The sequence below is a fragment of the Schistocerca serialis genome, chromosome 7 (genome assembly GCF_023864345.2).
Source record: "Schistocerca serialis cubense isolate TAMUIC-IGC-003099 chromosome 7, iqSchSeri2.2, whole genome shotgun sequence".
NCBI lineage: Eukaryota > Metazoa > Arthropoda > Insecta > Orthoptera > Acrididae > Schistocerca > Schistocerca serialis.
In genome coordinates, this window is record NC_064644.1 from 516233997 (window position 1) to 516256990 (window position 22994).

Below are 22994 nucleotides of genomic sequence, written 5' to 3' on the forward strand. Positions count from 1 at the left end.
CTCTAGATATTCCTCCTTACAAATTTTACCGTTTCTGCCATTCTAATGTCTTCGATGTTAGTACTCTTGTTTGCTTGCTTTATTCGATGCCTTTACATTTTTTTTTCTTTCGTCAATTAAATTAAATATTTCTTATGTTATCGAAGGATTTCTACTAGACCTTCTTTTTTTTAATTATGTGATTCTCTGCTGCCTACACTATTTCACTCCTAAAAACTACCAAATCATCTTTTACTGTATTGTTTCTCCTGCTTCAATCAAACATTGCCTAATCCACCTTCTGAAATTCTCAACAACATCCATTTCCTTCAGCTTATACAGACCTCACTTCCTTAATTAACTATTTTTATGCAGTTTTTTAAAATTTAATCTGCAATTTGTAACACGAGTGTGATTATGATGAAAACTAACGTACTTCCATGAACTGTTACTAAGTAAAAACTGTTAAGCTATGCTGTAATACATGCACCTGCATGGTCGAGAAAACTAACTGGAAATGCTAATTGACCACGAAAAGCCACAGATACTCATTTACTTAATGCACGCGCAACAGAAATGAATTTTGCATAGCTGACTATCCCAAAATTAAACAATAAGTAATTTTACGATAGACTTTGTCTGCTTTTGGCTTATAGACCCAAGCAGTAGAAATGACGATGTCCCATCTTATCTGCACTCGCTGAATCTAGACTTCAGTTAAGCCCATACTTTCTTGCATCAGAGCGTAAAATCCTCCTAATAAAGCAGTTAGAGAGCCTCTCACACTGCATTCAGAAATCAGAAATCTTCCAAAACAGGAGCCAGTGACATACCTTTCCCCATCTGAAACCAAACTCCATACAAAAAAAGTGAGTTTATTACTGATGGTCTGCAAATGCAGACTGTGATTAACTGTCTGTACCATCTTAGAGCATTTATGTGACGAAGGTGGTGGTAATAAATACACAAAATATGGTAACGTGGCTGCATTTAGCAGCATCAAATACAAATAATAAATGAAGTGACTTGAACTGAGTGAAATAATTTTGAGAAAGATACTGGTTTAGAAAGTCCACATGGACCTTCAAAATATGAAATACTAAAAAGATTCCTGCAAAGCGTAAACAGAGTTATGAGCTGTCAATACAAAACATGTGAGAAGAAAAAAAATTGTTTTATAATGTAGGATAGGATAATAATTTTTAGTCTACGGCATCGTGGACTGAAAGATAATATTTGGTCCTGTAATCAACACACATTTAACAAGAAGTGAGCAACTGTTGCACTTCCATTTCACCATGCAGAAGAGTATTATCACAGGCATGAATGGGAAGTAATCATAAGTTAACTTTGAAATAGGTGGAATACACTTCGGTAATAACCTATACATTTGCTGATTGGTCACCATGGCATGTAGAAGAAAAGAACTCATCAGTTTCAGTCATCATTTCAGAAACTCAAAACTAGCTCCCATCGACACCAGTCAAAGCCACACTGTCTCCCAAATGAAGCAGAACAGAATTTAATGAGAATAAATACTACTAAGGCAAATACAAATTGAAATAAAGCACCTCGTCGTGCCAGAAACAGTCATCTCCGATTAGCTGATGGCCTAAATCGGCCTCCAAAGATAGGAAATGCATCAGCGGAGGCACAGAGAGGTTGCTCAAAGAGCTAATGTTGAGTAATCAAACCTGATTATAACACAAAGACGAAAAGTACTTCAAACACAATCCCAATCCAAGAAAACCAAAAATATTGTGAGCAAAAAATGAAACTGCAAATGAACAGTCACTTTCATCGCTCACACATTGTTGATTGGAACAGATTTGTAATGTGTTCCAGAGAAGACCGCCAGAGCACATTAAAAAATGGAAATTGGTAACAAATTTAATGAAAATGATTTTTAAATTAATTAAGTAGAGGTACCGGCCCTCTTGGCTCTATATATATGTAATTTCTGAAACACCCTATACACACACACACACACACACACACACACACACACACACACAGATATATATATATATATATATATATATATATATATATATATATATATATATATATAGGGTGTTTCAGAACTGATGGTCAGTATTCAGGGATGTGACAGGAATGATCATTCGAACATTCGAAAGAGAGTCAAGTAAACATGGGCTGTAAAACGTATATCTTAAGAGCTATGAGCAATTCCTGATCTCCAATACTGTGAAACAAATATCTTCTACTGCAAGCTCTTTGCTTTCTATATTTTAGGAAATGGTAGTGTGGAGCAAAACAAGAATAAAATGTCTGTCAAACAAGTGCTCTAAAATGCATACATTAAGAGTTATGAGCATTTGTTTATCTTCAATACTTTGATATGCAACCCTTCTAATGAATAAGTGCTCATAACTTTTAAGGTACGCATTTTAGAGCACATGTTTAATGTTTTGGTCCATACCACCATTCCTCAAAATATGGAAAGCAAAGACCTTGCAGCAGAAGATATTTGTTTCACAGTATGGGAGATCAAGAATTACTCACAGCTCTTAATGTACGTATTAAGCACATGTTTACTTGACGTTTTTGTTTCGAATAATTATTCCTGACATTTCCTGAATATTGTCCATATATATGTTGAAACGTATTAATTATTCCCAATGAAATATATCAGTTGTAGCACAACACATGAAACTGAGTACAGAATAACACAAAATTCAAGTAGAATGATGAGAAAAGTAAGAAGAAAAAGTAAGAAGATAATATGTATTTTTTACCACAGAAACTGGTTACAGGACACAAATTATCAGCTCTTTTTTTATTACTTTCAGTCTTAGAAATTTGTGGTAAGGTAGTATATGTAATATAAGGTTTCATTAATTTCTCTGAAAGTGATACAAATTCATGCTGTGAATGTCAAGTTATGTTTACATTTTTTGCATGAGTTTTCCCTAGAAATTAGTGCAAAAAAAATTTAACAAAAACATTTTCTTCTGGGGACTGTTTTGCCAAAAACTTTTTGCATTCAGGCTACACTATGTATTGATGCTGTACAGTGTGCATGGGAATGTACACACAATTATTGTTTCTCACATAGACCAATACTGTAGTTATGGTGATACACAGTGGATCATGAAAATCTTTTTGACCTTTGTGGCTGATTTTCAGAACTGGTAGAACATGCCATTGTTGGTTGGGCAGTTCTTAACATGTCTCAAGTACTATATGTTTTCAGAAGCATTTAAAGGGATCAGAAATCACATTTTCTTGTGTTTGTACTAATCACAAATCTAGTACCTCGTATGGACAGACAAGTGATGTCAACAATGGTATGAGGCAAGTTCCATGACTCGTCAGTACAAAACTGTGATATTACATGGAAACAATAATTAAAATTCAAGGTGAAAATGATCAGTCATGTATGTATGGGTTGATTAGTCATTCTTTTACTGACTACACATAGCTCTTTATTTCAACAAAAAATCTAAATGAATATCATTTCATTCTTCAATACTATATAACTACTAAATATCACTACTTGTAGCTATTCATAACATCATCTGCAACATCTCTATTTAATTTTGCAAGAAATATCTTCTCCCTACAAATTCCTTTTTGCCTGAAGAACATAAGAAAAATCAACCTGATCACACAATGTCACAAAACAGATAAGATCAGACAGATACAAATTTTCCTGTTGACAGCAGTCCAAACGAAGATTGGATTATTGAACAAGTTAATTTCATTATTGGTCCCAGCCTTCAACTCAGCTTCATTTAAAAAAATCACAATCATTGCATGGTATCTCCCTCTGTAATGTATTACCAAGAAAAACAATAAATTATACCAAATATTCAGTGGTAGAGCAAACAAAAAGCTAACATAGTAAACAAAATGAAGTGCTAAGTAACAGTACTCGTCCTTTTCCATCATTCGCAATGTCAAGCTATAACAGCAAGAATATCACATGCACTGACACCATAAATAATGACAACACACAGACACAGCAAAATATACCTCATAATCTATAGTTGTCACAAATAAAAGAGAAGGGTCATAAATACATCCTCTGTACTTATATAAACCAAACAAATGGATATTTTAACATAAATATGATACAAAAGAATTCCTTAACATTGCTTAGTACATGTACACACAAAATTGGTTGGTTCCTAGGCACAGCCTCAGTGTCTACAATACATACACAAAATTAATTGTTCCCTGGATACAGAATAAGGCAATAAGAAAGAAACATGACCACACAAAGAGCAGCTAACGAGGATAATCACTAAATAAAGAGCTCCACACAAAGGAGATTTGAAAGTGATCACAATGCACAAACAAACTAGAAATAAACTATGCAATTCAATGACAGAACTCATCAAACACAAGTATAAAGCATGTATAACAGCACAGGTGAATCAGAGAGCACATTCCAAGGAATATAAAAGTATCAAATTATTGACATTAAATATGTACAATGCTAAGGTAACTAGGTATCTGGGAAAAAACTTTATTACATCATTAGCTCCAATACACATAAATACTCATCATCAAAACATCATATCATCCATGTACAAACAATACACCAATGGAGGACAACACAAGCATATACACTCCTGGAAATGGAAAAAAGAACACATTGACACCGGTGTGTCAGACCCACCATACTTGCTCCGGACACTGCGAGAGGGCTGTACAAGCAATGATCACACGCACGGCACAGCGGACACACCAGGAACCGCGGTGTTGGCCGTCGAATGGCGCTAGCTGCGCAGCATTTGTGCACCGCCGCCGTCAGTGTCAGCCAGTTTGCCGTGGCATACGGAGCTCCATCGCAGTCTTTAACACTGGTAGCATGCCGCGACAGCGTGGACGTGAACCGTATGTGCAGTTGACGGACTTTGAGCGAGGGCGTATAGTGGGCATGCGGGAGGCCGGGTGGACGTACCGCCGAATTGCTCAATACGTGGGGCGTGAGGTCTCCACAGTACATCGATGTTGTCGCCAGTGGTCGGCGGAAGGTGCACGTGCCCGTCGACCTGGGACCGGACCGCAGCGATGCACGGATGCACGCCAAGACCGTAGGATCCTACGCAGTGCCGTAGGGGACCGCACCGCCACTTCCCAGCAAATTAGGGACACTGTTGCTCCTGGGGTATCGGCGAGGACCATTTGCAACCGTCTCCATGAAGCTGGGCTACGGTCCCGCACACCGTTAGGCCGTCTTCCGCTCACGCCCCAACATTGTGCAGCCCGCCTCCAGTGGTGTCGTGACAGGCGTGAATGGAGGGACGAATGGAGACGTGTCGTCTTCAGCGATGAGAGTCGCTTCTGCCTTGGTGCCAATGACGGTCGTATGCGTGTTTGGCGCCGTGCAGGTGAGCGCCACAATCAGGACTGCATACGACCGAGGCACACAGGGCCAACACCCGGCATCATGGTGTGGGGAGCGATCTCCTACACTGGCCGTACACCACTGGTGATCGTCGAGGGGACACTGAATAGTGCACGGTACATCCAAACCGTCATCGAACCCATCGTTCTACCATTCCTAGACCGGCAAGGGAACTTGCTGTTCCAACAGGACAATGCACGTCCGCATGTATCCCGTGCCACCCAACGTGCTCTATAAGGTGTAAGTCAACTACCCTGGCCAGCAAGATCTCCGGATCTGTCCCCCATTGAGCATGTTTGGGACTGGATGAAGCGTCGTCTCACGCGGTCTGCACGTCCAGCACGAACGCTGGTCCAACTGAGGCGCCAGGTGGAAATGGCATGGCAAGCCGTTCCACAGGACTACATCCAGCATCTCTACGATCGTCTCCATGGGAGAATAGCAGCCTGTATTGCTGCGAAAGGTGGATATACACTGTACTAGTGCCGACATTGTGCATGCTCTGTTGCCTGTGTCTATGTGCCTGTGGTTCTGTCAGTGTGATCATGTGATGTATCTGACCCCAGGAATGTGTCAATAAAGTTTCCCCTTCCTGGGACAATGAATTCACGGTGTTCTTATTTCAATTTCCAGGAGTGTACACACAGACCTACATACTTAATGGCTCAAATTACACTTAATACAACACAACATTCCATGCCTTCTACATTTCCTGTAATAACATAGTTGCACATAAGCCACAGCACACTGAAAATACTCACAAAATCTTCCGAAAAAACTTGAATTTGTGTCATCATAGAGGGTTATATATTATCCCAAGAAATCACCATGGTCATCATGTACCAAAACTTTCAAATTATTGTCTTCAGTATTCTTAATATACTAAGCTGCAAAACTTGCAGTCCTTCAAATAATATTATAATGTGGCCTCAGTGTGAATACCAAATATCATTAGCCTCCCCCCATCTAGAAATTTCCTTAAAGATCTACATGAGAAAAAGGGTCACATCTTCACTGTTCCTTGTTTATCTTAAAGTGCTATAATGCAACTTTCATAAGCAAACACCTACACAAAAATGTAAAAGTTAGGCATGATCCTATTATTTCCGGCCAATAGCTATTCAGGTACTTCAACATTACTCAATTAATCACAACCCTCTCATTAAGCACTGGCAATCATCAGTTCAGCTGACAACTGGAAGTCTTTAACAGCCCTCTGTGATTACTGCCCAACTCTACTCACTATCCGTTTACAAAATCATTCCACAGCACATCTGCCTGAGGAAAACTAAGAGTTCTCTACCTCTGGAGGGATTCTATTAATCCATATGCATCTCAAATAATCTCTTGAGTAACACAATACAGTTAAAAAAACACAATACTGTCCTCACCAGGAGGGAATCATTTAAAACTCATATAAAATCCAGTTTTGAAAACAACTTTACAGACTTTCATTCATTGTTCCACCACAGTCTGTACAGAACACCCATGACACAATACAACACAATAAAACCACAGAACAAGAACTCTCAAACCAATTAATCATTTCAAAAGTTTCAATCATAAACCACATCAGGAAACCAAAACCTCCCATGCCTGCCAAACACTTATGCAGATACACACTTATATAAAGTCTCATACAACTTTTGCGTCAACGATGCTATAGAAAAAGGAACACTGTCATAAAGGTATAGAACCAAACCAAAGAAAGAGCAAATAAAATAAGTTTATCCTGTTTCAACAGTTACAAATTTACTGCTAGCCAAACATGTCTATGGCCCTCTGAGAGTTCAATTTGATATCTGCGCTTCAGTCAATACACTGTCAGATCCTGCTCAACATTCATGCACAAACAAACACACTAAGTCAGTCAATAAACACTGTTATTAGTACTCTTTTTTATTATTCAACATCCACCATGAATGACATCTCAGTGTACAGAAAGCACTCTTTACTGTGGTTGATTATCAGTAATTTAGAAACATAAATCAAAACAAACCATTGTGTAATAAATCATTGGCTCACACAATACTCAAATAATCTATCACTGTATCAATACATGCATCAAGAATCAAACATCTGTGGCAAACTTATGAAAACCTTAGACACCATATAGAGTATTACTCATCTTCAACATACCAGATTTCACATGCAGTGCGAAAAAATGATTTCAATTACACAGAAAATCAGCTTATCAAAGAATATAACTTTAATACCAAGGAAATACACAAAAATACATGAGAACTACATCCATCACAAGAACACTAATCATCATCTGAAAATTACCAGCACTCTTCACCCCAAATGTGGCAGCTCCATTTGTAAATTTAGCATCACCCACATGATATGTGCCTTATCATCCACAAAAATCTTACCACACAAAGAAAGGTAAAACAAGAAATACATTGGATAACTGGCTGGTTACTCACATAAAATATTAATTGAAAACACTTCAAGAAAAACCACATGTAAACTGCATGGTTCCACTCACAAAAGAAAAACTATGGACTAGTGTACAAATGAAAGACACTGGAGACCCCCTGCAGTGTACACCCATTTAAGAACTTTATTGGTGCCAATGACTCATACACTGAGGACATCTCTGCTCCCAGACTGTATAACATCAGTCTTATGCATGATTCCCTACCAGTTAGGTTCTACAGTATTCATGTCACTTTCAACAATTGTCCTTACCATGTTGCAAACCTAATTCCAAGTCTTGGTTTGTCACTACATATTCTACTTCTTGCATTAGTAACTGATTTAAACATCATCAGGCACAGCCTCATTTACATCATTATGTATATCTCCATCAGCATTTTGCTGATCATCTGTTGGCACAATATCACCTAAGCATGATTTATCATTGATTAGTTCAACTTCAGATACAATTCCTAGTTGTTCTTCGGTTTGAGATACCTTCTCACTTAATTCGTTTCAACTTCTGAACAGACCTCAAAACTAACCTTGCTCAGAAATCTGTCTTATTCATTTCATATTCCTCACTTTTTCTGTTCAGAGGCAATCGTCTAAAAATTAACCTGGCCTTTCTGAGCACTAGCAAGTTTTTCTCAACAGTAAAATCCCTCTCATCTATACCAGAAGTTAAGTTTTCCGTTAACTTTTTCTTTGTGCAGTATGCACATTGTATTACCTTGCAGCGTCTTTTACAATGGATTCAAATTTCTCTGCTTAACTTTGTATCTGTCCCTGCGCAGTAATAACATTGGATTGTTGTTCTCTTGCATCTTCTTCCAGTCTCTTAGTTAATTCCATTACACTCACTTCTATTCTCTCATCAACTTCTCTGTTATCATCTTTGTTTTCTTTTCCATTAGCCTCTAATCGCTCACCAAGTCTCTTTACCTCAGTCTCCAGTGACATTGCACCAGATTACAATTTCTTCTGTATGACTTGTAACATCTGTATACTATTTATATCACAAATAGCTTTTGATACTGAACTAACATTCTATTGTTCATTTTGAATGGAGAAAATTGCAGAAGCTGAAGAAGGACCTGCTAAGACCACTCCAGAAACAACTGCATCTTCATTCATGGCAACACCACTGACTTCTTGAGTTACAACATTGGTGTCACTGGCTGCATCACTTTCTATATAACTAATTGATATATTGATTTAATTACTATAAGACACACCTTCATTTCCTTGAGTAATAACACTGCACAGAGCTCCAGAATAAGACACTTCTCCCTTCTCTCTTGATGTCTCCAAAAACGACCACTTTTTGCCTCTCTTTGACTACCTGTAGGGTTCTCCAATCATACAATGAACAATAAAACCACCAATGACTAAGCAAAAACTTCAAACTGACTCGTTATTTGTCAATTCCAACAAAATTTAACAGGCACAACTTATACGAAAAAGTGAAACATTGTCCACTAAACCTCCCACTACTCTACCAGATCACCAAGACAAAGAATAACACTGCTCAAAATCTTTTCTCAGTACCGCATAGAAGCTCCAGAATTTTAATTAAAGAAAATGTGGTATGGGAAGTACTCAGAATTTATTAAAATAGTGCCACAGAAATGAAATCATCTGAATGATCACAGAAGGACAGAAAGTTCCAACTCCCTTTAGTATGCTCAGCACTACACCGGATATGTTCCACTCACAAAATTTTCTAAGTCCGTGGCTTGCATGTATCGTAACATATTGAGCACTCTTTAATCAGATGAAAACGCCTGACTTAATAAACTCCTCCTCAGCATGTACATATGCAGAAAGGGGCACAGGTAGTCAGTGTAGGTGATTTCTTTACGCTACACTTCAAATTACAAAAATCAATCATCAAACAAAATTACACAATTTGCTATATTATGGTGCAACGACCTGCTGACAAAGAACACCCTAATTCCAAAAATGTAAAGTTGAAACTAAAAAACAAATTCAAGTTATACTGTATCGGAAAGTTGCAGTTCCAGTGAATAAACATCCACGCTTAGATATACAGGTCCTAGACAGATATGAAATGCATCAGTGGCGCTTATTTGACTGTCCGAAGCTGACTATAGCATAAACTTGCAAAGCATTTCAAAGACAACTCTTGACTGAAAAAAAAATTGTGAAATAAAAATGAAACTGAAAAGAAACAGGCGAATTTCATCACTCCCTCCCTGTTAAATGTAACAGATCTGCAGCAGATTTGCAATGTGTCTTGCAGGAGACCACCACAGGGCATTACAAATTGATACATATAATGTAAATCATTTCTCTTACACGATTTCTCATGTTGACATAATGTGTAGACCACTTTCCCCTTTTCCTTTTCCTCGACTCTTTTAGCTGTATTCCGGTTTCTTTACAAACAATAAATAAAGTTTCGTTTCCTATAGTTGATCCATTCTACCATCTTAATTATAAAGAATGTATCTCTTGAAATATGAAGGTATTTCGCCCGTCTAATATATCGTGCAGATGCTGTAATAGTTTCATCATGGTATGTTCACCTGAGGATAATCTGAGGGGAATGTCTTCCAGATCAGGTGCCTTAGGTCTATCAGTGAGCTAACAAATTTTCTCATATTATGATTTCTGCTATCTCATAGTCATTTTGTTCTCTTCCCTTTTCCATAATGCTACTTTCAATTTTGTTTCCTTTTTATAGTCCTTCTACTATTCCTTCCACCTCTGTGTCTTCTCTTGTATACTTGCATTGGATTGCCATCTGAGCTCTTGATACTCATACAACTGTTTCTCTTTGCTTTAATTTTTCTATATATGGCGTCTATGTTTCCCACACATCTTTCTACAATATTTTACTTATTCTTCAACCATTCCCGGTTTGCCATTATAAAGTTTTTGACGATATTATTTTTAGGCGCCATTATAGCCTTTTGCCTGCACTTTTATGTTTTGTACTTTCGTCAATAAATTCAACAAAATTTTAAAAGGAAAATGATTGTACTCACAAGTCATACTTTCTCAAGCGTCAATTTAAGTCAGTGTCAACAAAATCCATTGCACTCTCTGGCGAGAGGCTGGTACTTATGAAACAAATTATGAGGCACTGTTTCATGTTTTATACATTTTGCTTTTTGTGCTATGAATGACTTGTACATGCCAATTGTATTAATTTGCAGACATAAACGGAACAAATAAAACTCTCATTTCCTTATGGAAACAACTACATTTTCTGTATATAACAATGAAGGGAGATATCAACTATGACATCTAAATAAAACCAGCAGCAACAGATACAGTTATACAACCCACATGAACCCAGCCACAAAACCACAAACTAGCAGTTCATCAGCATATGGCACACTGAATAAAATTGCCCTTCACAGAAAAATTATGAAACAAAACTAGAAACGGCAGATACCCATAAACAATGAAGATAACACTGATGTAGTATATTGATTAAATAATAAAATCAAAACACTATTGTAAGAAAAAGAAATGGTGCAGAAGGTAAAAGGATCACAAAACCCCACCAACAAACATCGACACTTCAGCACACACAAGCACAGAAAGCAGAAACATTGTTATGAAGACTAATAAGGATAAATGGTGTACATTAACCACGCAAATCAACACATGACATAAGAAATATATTGAGGAAATAAGATCTTCACATAGCACACAGAACAAGAAAGATACGCCATCGCCATTTACACAAATAAAGAACAGGTGTATGTCTAGTAGTGTGCCAAGACCCCCCCACCACCCCCCCTTCCCCCCCCCCCCCCACACACACATATATATACTCTGTTTGTTGTTGTGGTCTTCCGTCCAGAGACTGGTTTGAAGCAGCTCTCCATACTACTCTATCCAGTGCAAGCCTCTTCATTTCTGAGTAACTATTGCAACCTACGTCCTTCTGAATCTGCTTACTGTATTCATCTCTTGGTCTCTCTCTAAGATTTTAACCTCCTTGCTACCCTCCATTACCAAATTAGTGACCCCTTTATGCCTCAGAATGTGTCCTACGAACCGATTCGTTCTTATAGTCAAGTTGTGCCACAATCTTCTTCTCCCAATTCTATTCAGTACCTCCTCATTAGTTACATGATATGCCCATCTTATCTTCAACATTCTTCTGTAGAACTACGTTTGGAAAGCTTCTGTTCTCTTCTTGTCTAAACTACTTATCGTCCATGTTTCACTTCCATACATAGCTTCACTCGAAACCAATACTTTCAGAAAGGGCTTCCTGACACTTAAATCTGTACTCGATGTTAACAAATTTCTCTTCTTCAGAAACGCTTTCATTGCCATAACCAGTATACATTTTATGTCAACTCTTCTTCGACCATCATAAGTTATTCTGCTTCCCAGATAGCAAAACTCATCTACTACTTTAATTGTCTCATTTCCTAAACTAATTCCCTCAGCATCACCCGATTTAATTCGACTACATTCCATTATCTTCGTTTTGCTTTTGTTGATGTTCATCTTATATCCTCCTTTCAAGACACTGTCCATTCCGTTCAGCTGCTCTTCCAGTTCCTTTGCTGTGTCTGACAGATTTACAATGCCGTCGGTAAACCTCAAACTTTTAATTTCTCCACCATGGGTTTCGATTCCTACTCCAGATTTTTCTTTTTTTTCCTTTACTGATTGCTCAATATACAGATTGAATAACATTCGGGATAGGCTAGAACCCTGTCTCACTCCCTTCCCAATCACTGCTTCCCTTTCAGTGCCACTCGACACTCATAACGGCCATCTGGTTTCTCTACAAATAGTAAATATCCTTTCGCTCCCTGTATTTGACTCCTGCCACCTTCAGAATTTTAAAGATAGTATTCCAGTCAACATTGTCAAAAGCTTTCTCTAAGTCTACAAATGCTAGAAATGTAGGTTTGCCTTTCCTTAATCTATCTTCTAAGACAAGTCTTAGGGTGAGTATTATCTCACGTGTTCCAGCATTTCTACGGAAACCAAACTGGTCTTCCCCTAGGTCGGTTAGTACCAGTTTTTCAATTCGTCTCTAAAGAATTCGTGTTAGTATTTTGAAGCCATGACTTACTAAACTGATAGTTCGGTAATTTTCACACCTGTCAACACTTGCTTTCTTTGCGATTGGAATTATTATACTCTTCTTGAAGTCTCAGGGTATTTTGCCGGTCTCATACGGTTTGCTCAACCAATGCACGAGTTTTGTCATGGCTGGCTCACCCAAGGCTATAAGTATCTCTAATGGAATGTTGTCTATTCCCGGTGTCTTGTTCAGACTTAGGTCTTTCAGTGACTTGTCAGATTCTTCACGCAATATCATATCTCCCATTTCATCTTCATCTACGTCCTCTTTAATTTCCATACTACTGCCCTCGAGTACTTCGACCTTGTATTAGACCTTCTGTACACTCCTTCCAACTTTCTGCTTTTCCTTCTTTGCTTAGGACTGGTTTTCCATCTGAGCTCTTGATATTCATACAAGTGGTTCTCTTTTCTCCAAAGGACTCTTTAATTTTTCTGTAGGCAGCTATGTTATCCCCAGTGATGTATGCTTCTGCATCCTTACATATGTCCTCCAACCATCCTTACTTAGCCATTTTCCACTGCTCTCGATCTCATTTTTGAGACATTTGTATTCCTTTTCACCTGATTCGTTTACTGCATTTTTATATTTTTTCCTTTCATCAATTAAATTCAGTATCTCTTCTGTTAGCCAAAGATTTCTACTTTCCCTCGTCTTTTTACCTGCTTGATTCTCTGCTGCCTTCACTATTTCATCTCTCAAAGCTACCCATTCTTCTTCTATTGTATTTCTTTCTTCTGTTCTTGTCAATCGTTCCCTAATGATCCCTCTGAAGCCTTCTGCAATCTCTGGTTCTTTCAGGTTGTCCAGGTCCTATCTTCTTAAATTCCTACCTTTTTGCAGTTTCCTCAGTTTAATCTACAGTTAATAGCGAATAAATTGTGGTCAGAGTCCACATCTGCCTCTGCGGTGTCTGACAGTTTGAAATATGGTTCCTAAATCTCTGTATAACCTTTATATAACCAATCCGAAACTTTATGGAGTCTCCAGGTCTCTTCCCCCTCCACAATCTTTTTTTGTGATACTTAAACCATGTGTTACCGATGATTAAATTACGCTGTGTGCAAAATTCTGCCAGGCAGACGCCTCTTTCATCCCCCCCCCCCCTCGCAGTACATATTTACCTACTATTTTTCCTTCTCTTCTCTTTCCTATTATCGAATTAAGTTTTCATTTCCTTCAGTTGTGTGCATAATTTCTTTTTTCTCATCACATATTTCTTCAATCTATTCAGCATCTGCGGAGCTAGTTAGCATATAAACTTGTACTACTGTGGTAGGATTGGGATTTGTGTCTACTTTGGCTACAATAATGCGTTCACTGTACTGTTAATAGTAGCTTACCTACATCCCTATTTTTCTTTTCATTATTACACCCCTCCTGCATTATCCCTATCTGACTTTGTAGCTATAACCTCTGTTCACCTGACCAGAAGTCTTGTTCCTCCTACCACCGAACTTCTCTAATTCTAACTATATCTAACTTTAACCTATCCATTTCCAATTTCAAATTTTCTGACGTACCTGCCCGATTAAGGGATCTGACACTCCACACTCCGATCTGTAGAAAGCCTGTTTTGTTTCTACTGATAACGACTTCCTCCACCTGTAGATCCGAATGGGGGACTATTTCACCTCCGGAATATTTTACCCAAGAGAACGGAATCAATATTTAGCCATACAGGAAGCTGCATGCCCTCGGGAAAAATTACGGCTGTAGTTTCCCCCTTCTTTCAGCCGTTCGCACTACCAGCATAGCAAGGCCGTTTTGGTTGATGTTACAAGTCCAGATCAGTCAATCATCCACACTATTGATCCTGCAACTACTGAAAAGGCTGCTGTCCCTCTTCAGGAACCACACGTTTGTCTGGCCTCTCAAAAGACAACTGTCCATAGTGGTTGCACCTACGGTACAGCTACCTGTATCGCTGAGGCATGCAAGTCTCCCCACCAACGGCAAGGTCAAATGTTGGAAAGTGCAATAACCATGAAGAGTAACAGTTCTACTAGCGGTTTGTGTAGCCCATTTTCTATATGAAAAATGTGAAAAATATAAGAGATCTAAGTAAAAGATAAACCGCGAAAATAAAGAATAAAATTTGTGAAATGAAACTGAGCACGTCCCTTTGCAGCCGACTGGGGTTTTGGTCTTTGAATACACAACGAGTGTGCACCCTATGACAGGTTACTAACATACTATTATTATTTCCATTTCCAAGTGAGCCTGCAGGTGTGACACAGGCTCTTTAGATTTAAAGCCTTTTCCTACCCCTGCAGGGTTGATGTTGCTGCTAACAAAGGTGAACTATATGTAAAGTTTCAATTGAATTTTGCACTGATATCATCTTAAAACTACTGGTATTATAAATGTATCACTAATGTATCGTTTAGCAAACTATGAGTTTGATCTGTAGGAACAGATAGGGTGTCGCTGTGGATGTGGACACCTAACCATTGAGGTGTGAGCTCGACTTGTCTCACGTCGCGACTGAACACGTCATCATCGATGCTTGATTCTCTCTCTTAATTCGCACTCACTTTATAGTCCTTCTCTCTATTTTGCATCCATTCCACCCTGGGGAGTCCGTGGTGACATTGTTTCCTGTACTTAGCTATTTATCGCTTTGAGATATTTTTGCTAGACCGTCAACTGAAAATTACTTCGGGGTGCTCTTACAGCTGTGCATAGATAGGATGTATCTGGGATGTTCTATCTAGAGGTGTTAAATAATGCACAGTGGAAGACAACGTATTCTGGAGCTTCTTCATTTTCGCCTTCGCAGACGCCACTCTGCGTAAGATCGAGTTGTAAGAGATAAATGCCATAAGGACTGTGTCCTGTCCAAAGATGTATCATGCCTCGACTAGGGTTGACATGATGCATTTCCAACCTACCTCTGAACTTCGGGGAGGAGTAGACTTGTGAGCCTTCATGTGGTCGTTTCCACATCATTTATTTTCTGGAAATTTTCTACACTTCGTTTCCCCAGCCAGTTTGCAGCAGCAGTGTAGCTAATAGTGATGTACATCGGGTTTATTCCGAGAACGATTCACAATGGCACCACTGGAATGGCTCGCAACGCCTCAGACGTAGACAGCAAAGCAGTATGGTCGGGGATGGCACACAGTAATTTTATAACAAGGTAGAAGGTACAATTAAGAAGACTGCAATATAAATACAGCTATCAGACTTTGGTCATTACAACACAAGTGCAAGAACCAAGAAACATGAAACAAGTTATAAATAATAACAATGGAAAATCGTAACAGAAAGATACTAAAGTACGGGAAAATTTCCTCATATAAAGGCCTTGCAATGAATGAGAAATTCATGAATGACCAAAAGAATGAATGCAGGAACTCATCTCTTTCTGTGGCCACTGAAACAACACAGCTGAAGCATAGCATAAAACCACAGAAAACAGAACTCAACCAATCACCCCTCCGTCTCAGCTTTCTTCCATTTAAAAACGCACAAACTAATATAACCCGTATTCACCATACAAAGTTGTCCTTCTCTTTCTGTGTTTCCACTCGCCCCTCCCCCTCCCCTCCCACCACACTGTACAGTACATTATGAACAAACAAAAACTGAACTGCTTACAGCCACTGGAATAAAACCGGATAGAAGGACGAGTGTTATCGGTTGAGAATACGTCATGCAACAAACACACAGAGTAAAGAAACGTTTTAGACAGCACGCTAGTGAAACGTGAGGTGTACATGAGGAAATGTTCACGGACATCCTGCGATGTCTGGATAACTCAGTGCGGCACAGGTTCGAAAAAAGAACCAAACAAATTAGTAAGTGTAACCAAAGCACGTGAAAACCTTGATTAAATTCTATACAAATTAGTTTTTCCTAACCTGATTATAGGAAGGCAACACAGAAAAAGCTGCTACAAACGAACATGCATGCGTTTTCAGTAAGAAACAAAACAGTTTACTGAAGATACTTAAAAAAGAGGAAACGAACCCAGTAACTCAGTGAAACAAATGGACAACAGCTTTCTATTTAACCGCAGAGACGCTATGGTGTAGTTGCAAACGTTTACTCTGACGCCAAAAGACAATCCTGTGGTTACATCATATCCTTCAGCCATCACTGGGAATGTCATGTGGCTACTATGTATTTTAATGTGTCTCAGTTATTCATTGTTTATGATATGCCTTCATGCGTAAAGAATGCCCTTGTCCTGGAAACATAGTGTTGTTGCTAGGTACTAAATAATATAGACCTACTTTTACACCTCATATCTCTAAGAATGTTGACCTTATGGAGGAGATATTACAAAATATTAAAGTTTCGTAACTCAGTTGTGAATTAAAATAAACCATATTTTAAAATATTGTTATCATTTTTTTCCTGAAACACTCATATTCTTGGCTGAAATATCTTTGGTGACAGAAGCAGTATGTCCACTGTAAAGAGTCAAGTACTTAGATATTGCTGAAGTTTGCTCTTTAATGGTTATAGTTATACATTCAGGTTTCCAACCAAATTACAAGCTTTAAAGCTGTATTATTTACTTGCAATGTAAGGAATGAGCAGCGGTACCAAAACGCCTGTTACCTATGTTGATTAGGGCTATTATGTGACTAACTCCATTCGAAGCCCGCCCTGTTGGCTGTGCTGTCTAACGCACGGCTTTCCGGGCGGGAAGGAGCGCCTGGTCCCCTGCACGAATCCGCCCGGCGGATTTGTCTCGAGGTCCGGTGAACCGGATGGTTTTTAGGCAGTTTTCCATCTGCCTCGGCGAATGCGGGCTGGTTCCCCTTATTCTGCCTCAGTTACACTATGTCGGCGATTGATGCGCAAACAAGTTCTCCACGTACGCGTACACCACCATTACTCTACCACGCAAACATAGGGGTTACACTCGTCTGGTGTGAGATGTTCCCTGGGGAATCCACTGGGGGCCGAACCGCACAATAACCCTGGGTTCGGTGTGGGGCGGCGGAGGGTTGAAGTGGACTGCGGTAGTCGTCGTGGGGTTGTGGACCACTGCGGCTGTGGCGGGGACGGAGCCACTCCGTCGTTTCTAGGTCCCAGGTTAACATACAATACAATACAATACAATACAATACAACTCCATTCGAACAGGCAACGGAAGGCCCAAAGGCAAGGACCAGCCACCTTGTCACCTTCAGCCGATAGGCGTCACTGGTTGCGAATACCGGACACGATGAGGTCAGCACACTGCTATTTCTCAATTACTTCCTCAATTGACCTCACAAGGGCTGAGAGCACCCCACATCATCAGCGTTTGGCAGCCTGGACGGTCACCCATCCAAGTGCTAGCCAAGCCCGAGAGGGCTTAACTTCGGTGATCTGACCCGAACCGGTGCTGCCGCTGTGGCAACACCGGTCCCCGATCTTCCGAGCACAGTTGGCAAGCGGGGTGCAATCAGTCCTTGTGAAATAAATTGAGGAGGTACTTGACTGAGAAGTAGCAGCTCAACTCACGAAAAGCGACAACGGCCGAGAGAGTTGTGTGCTGACCACAGGCTTGTAGGTATCCTCATTCAGTAAACACCTATCGGCTGAGGGTGACTCTGCTGCCGTTCCGGGATCTGTTCGGACGCGCTCAGTAAGTCATATAATAATCAACATTATTAAATACAAGTCAAAATTATTTCTATGATTCCATTACAACTACTAATTTAACAGAATACCTTGCTCACATGCTGGTCGGGTCTGCAGCACGATCATACACTCATAACGACACCACGTTGTGCGATCCATCTGGCCACCATCTGCAGGTGAGAAAGGCGCTTGTTAAATGTTGTAATAACCAATTTCTGTCGGGAACGGTGGACACTTTATACGTATGGGGCATCAAACTAACTGCGAAAGAAACTCTCGCTGATGTAACACAACACAAAGTGAAGGTGCACCGCCCTAGTGGTGAAAGCTGGCGGGAACGATGAATCGCTATGAAGTATTGGCCCCTATGGGATGAGTCAAATATCATTGTTTTGCAATATCAGATAGAACAGGATTTTACATATTTGTCGTATTTTAATATTTTGTGTGCAGAGTACCTGCTGGGAGAGGACATATTGGTGGCACCAGTGCTGGAGGAGGGCGCCGTCAGCCGCGACATCTACCTGCCCAGTGGTAACTGGACGGACGAGGTGGACCCCGAACATCCAGTCATAGAGGGACCCATCTGGCTCACCAACTACTCGGCACCACTCAATGTCTTACCCTATTTTACCAGGGTCACAGAAGACTAGTAAGAATGGCGTTTCTCTGTTAACACAGATGTACATATCTCCCAACATACGTCTGTAAAATCAAGCATTAGAATATGTGGAATATGATAAATAAAAGTATCCCCACGTATATTATCCCTTTCTTAAAATACCACCTTCTCACTGGTTCAGTTTAAGCAGATCAGTTAATGTTCATGCGGTTTGTCGTTACACCTACATCGGGCGAGTTTTTGCAATACATAGGTACATTTACGCGGATTTATTTTCGGAATTTTTAAATTTTCTTGGTTAGATTTATCGTGTTTAGTATTGTTTGGTTTCGTAACATAATGTAAGTTGGTATGCATACATCTGACTCAACATTACATTTAGGATTGCAGAATAATTTTATTTAGGCTCAACTCGAGTGTGTAAACCGGCTCCAGGTATGGGGGTAGGTTTATGCACTTATGGCAGCCACATTTACACATATAGAATACATTAACGAATAAATAAAACAGACTTCTAAATTTTCAAAATATGTTTTACTCACAAAATTACAGGCTTACTTACACCTAACAGCATGCAAAAACACAACCATTTTTCTGGCCGTGAACAAAGTTTTTTGGCGAATTTCTGCCTATTAACACAATGTAGCCTACATAGAAGTTTTAATGTGCATTAAATGCCTATTCATCATCATTGTCCGAGTAGCAATTTATGCACACAAAAAATATTGCGTTTCTTGTGGCACAGTCGTCATGAGCCCATCTTTTACATCTAAAGCACAGACCCATTCTTGATTCTCTTTTGACTGCTCGTATCTTTTCAAGCAGTAAATACAAAGGCAGTTTTCATCCTCTGTAGGAGACTGTTGCAGATTATAAGAGAAAGGAAGAAAGATGTATAACAGATTCATTGAGATCGAAGTGCTTGATAATAGACGCTTTGGAAGAAATTGTGAGAGGAGACTGATAGGAAGGAGGAAATACAAGATGATAGACGACATAAAGGGAAGCAGAAATTATGCGGACCTAAAGAGGATGGCAGACGACAGTAGAGCACGGAGAGTTACCCCGTGAAAACCTGCCTTTGGGCAGAACATCGAAAGTAGGCCTACCAACATTTTTTCTTATTCTCGCTTTTAACAATATGTTGCCGTTATCAGTGCCTGCTCTCATACAATTAATTCTTTCTGGTTCAGATTCATTAGCTGTAAATAGCTTTTTCAGCAATTTCTATCTTTTATTCCTCTGTGCCTCCATTTTTTAAATTGCGTTTCTTACTGCTGTTGTCTTCAAGTCACCTTGACTGGGATATTACACTCCTGGAAATTGAAATAAGAACACCGTGAATTCATTGTCCCAGGAAGGAGAAACTTTATTGACACATTCCTGGGGTCAGATACATCACATTATCACACTGACAGAACCACAGGTACATAGACACAGGCAACAGAGCATGCACAATGTCGGCACTAGTACAGTGTATATCCACCTTTCGCAGCAATGCAGGCTGCTATTCTCCCATGGAGACGATCGTAGAGATGCTGGATTTAGTCCTGTGGAACGGCTTGCCATGCCATTTCCACCTGGCGCCTCAGTTGGACCAGGGTTCGTGCTGGACGTGCAGACCGCGTGAGACGACGCTTCATCCAGTCCCAACATGCTCAATGGGGGACAGATCCGGAGATCTTGCTGGCCAGGGTAGTTGACTTACACCTTCTAGAGCACGTTGGGTGGCACGGGATACATGCGGACGTGCATTGTCCTGTTGGAACAGCAAGTTCCCTTGCCGGTCTAGGAATGGTAGAACGATGGGTTCGATGACGGTTTGGATGTACCGTGCACTATTCAGTGTCCCCTCGACGATCACCAGTGGTGTACGGCCAGTGTAGGAGATCGCTCCCCACACCATGATGCCGGGTGTTGGCCCTGTGTGCCTCGGTCGTATGCAGTCCTGATTGTGGCGCTCACCTGCACGGCGCCAAACACGCATACGACCATCATCGGCACCAAGGCAGAAGCGACTCTCATCGCTGAAGACGACACGTCTCCATTCGTCCCTCCATTCACGCCTGTCGCGACACCACTGGAGGCGGGCTGCACGATGTTGGGGCGTGAGCGGAAGACGGCCTAACGGTGTGCGGGACCGTAGCCCAGCTTCATGGAGACGGTTGCGAATGGTCCTCGCCGATACCCCAGGAGCAACAGTGTCCCTAATTTGCTGGGAAGTGGCGGTGCGGTCCCCTACGGCACTGCGTAGGATCCTACAGTCTTGGCGTGCATCCGTGCGTCGCTGCGGTCCGGTCCCAGGTCGACGGGCACGTGCACCTTCTGCCGACCACTGGCGACAACATTGATGTACTGTGGAGACCTCACGCCCCACGTGTTGAGCAATTCGGCGGTACGTCCACCCGGCCTCCCGCATGCCCACTATACGCCCTCGCTCAAAGTCCGTCAACTGCACATACGGTTCACGTCCACGCTGTCGCGGTATGCTACCAGTGTTAAAGACTGTGATGGAGCTCCGTATGCCACGGCAAACCGGCTGACACTGACGGCGGCGGTGCACAAATGCTGCGCAGCTAGCGCCATTCGACGGCCAACACCGCGGTTCCTGGTGTGTCCGCTGTGCCGTGCGTGTGATCATTGCTTGTACAGCCCTCTCGCAGTGTCCGGAGCAAGTATGGTGGGTCTGACACACCGGTGTCAATGTGTTCTTTTTTCCATTTCCAGGAGTGTAGTTACGATGGCAATGTGAAACAGTGCGTAGACGTACCCGAACCGAACTGAGAAAACGTGCCCTATTTTCATGACTGAATTAATGTCGAAACTACAGTAGTAACATTCAGGCTTTCAAATTATGCAAATGTACTTTGAAAAGTAGAATAATCTACTGTAAACGAACATTGTATTTACGTATTCTCTATTCTAAAAGATATGTTGCCAAGGAGCTTCGATATTTGAGTAACAAAATGTAGCCGAGCGGGATTAGCCGAGCGGTCTGTGGCGCTGCAGTCATGGACTGTGCGGCTGGTCCCGGCGGAGGTTCGAGTCCTCCCTCGGTCATGGGTGTGTGTGTTTGTCCTTAGGATAATTTAGGTTAAGTAGTGTGTAAGCTTATGGACTGATGACCTTAGCAGTTAAGTCCCATAAGATTTCACACACATTTGAACATTTAACTAAGTGTAATCATATTGTACAAAAGCACAAATATGTTCTTCGCGATAAAACTTTCGCCCGGCTGGTGGCGTGAAGTTTGTGAGAGACCTCAGTAGATGGCAGTAGTAATCTTTCATCGTCGTTAGCGCCCTAACAAGAATCGTTCCAGTAAAGTTTTCTGCGTAAACGTGCCCTAGGTTTGAACATGTCCCGGTCTGCCCTACAAATTATATTGATGATATTTTTGAGTTTTTCTGGTGAATGTGACTACAAATATTGGCAATGCAGTGTCTTCATCGGTTATTTTCATTTTTTAATTAAAATGTACTGACATATTACGTAACAAGATGACGTGAGTGCCCCGCTTAATAACTTGGCTGTTAAGTCTGTGATTTTCATATGTGAAGGCAATATGGAGGGTCAGTGTACAACGACATGGTTTGTCTTTGTGCAGCTCATGTATAAGAGATATGCATACCTGAAGAACACTACTCGTAAAAGGCAGATAATTTGCGAATTGTCCTGTGCGAAACTAACGTTAAATTTCATTATGTGGGTAGCATATACGGAGATTCGTCTGGGAATGAGATAAACTTACATCGATTTTACACTCCTGTTCTTGTGTACCCGGAGAATCAACATATCCTGATGACAGTGAAAAGCTGAATTCAAGACAAACAACTAATTTTAGTGACATTACGACATCCATAGATAAATTACGTTCTTATGACTATAATGACTCACAGGTTAATATACATAAAATA

General features: G+C 40.4%; 1 protein-coding gene across 1 annotated transcript in view; it reads left to right on the top strand.

Annotated features, from left to right (window-relative positions):
* LOC126413185 (myogenesis-regulating glycosidase-like) overlaps nucleotides 1-19108 on the top strand; it is an 81643-nt gene extending 62535 nt beyond the window's left edge. The window contains exon 6 of the mRNA XM_050083080.1: nucleotides 18909-19108. Coding sequence (XP_049939037.1) covers nucleotides 18909-19108 — 200 coding nt within the window. The remainder of the gene's footprint in view (nucleotides 1-18908) is intronic.
* Nucleotides 19109-22994: the final 3886 nt, after the last annotated feature.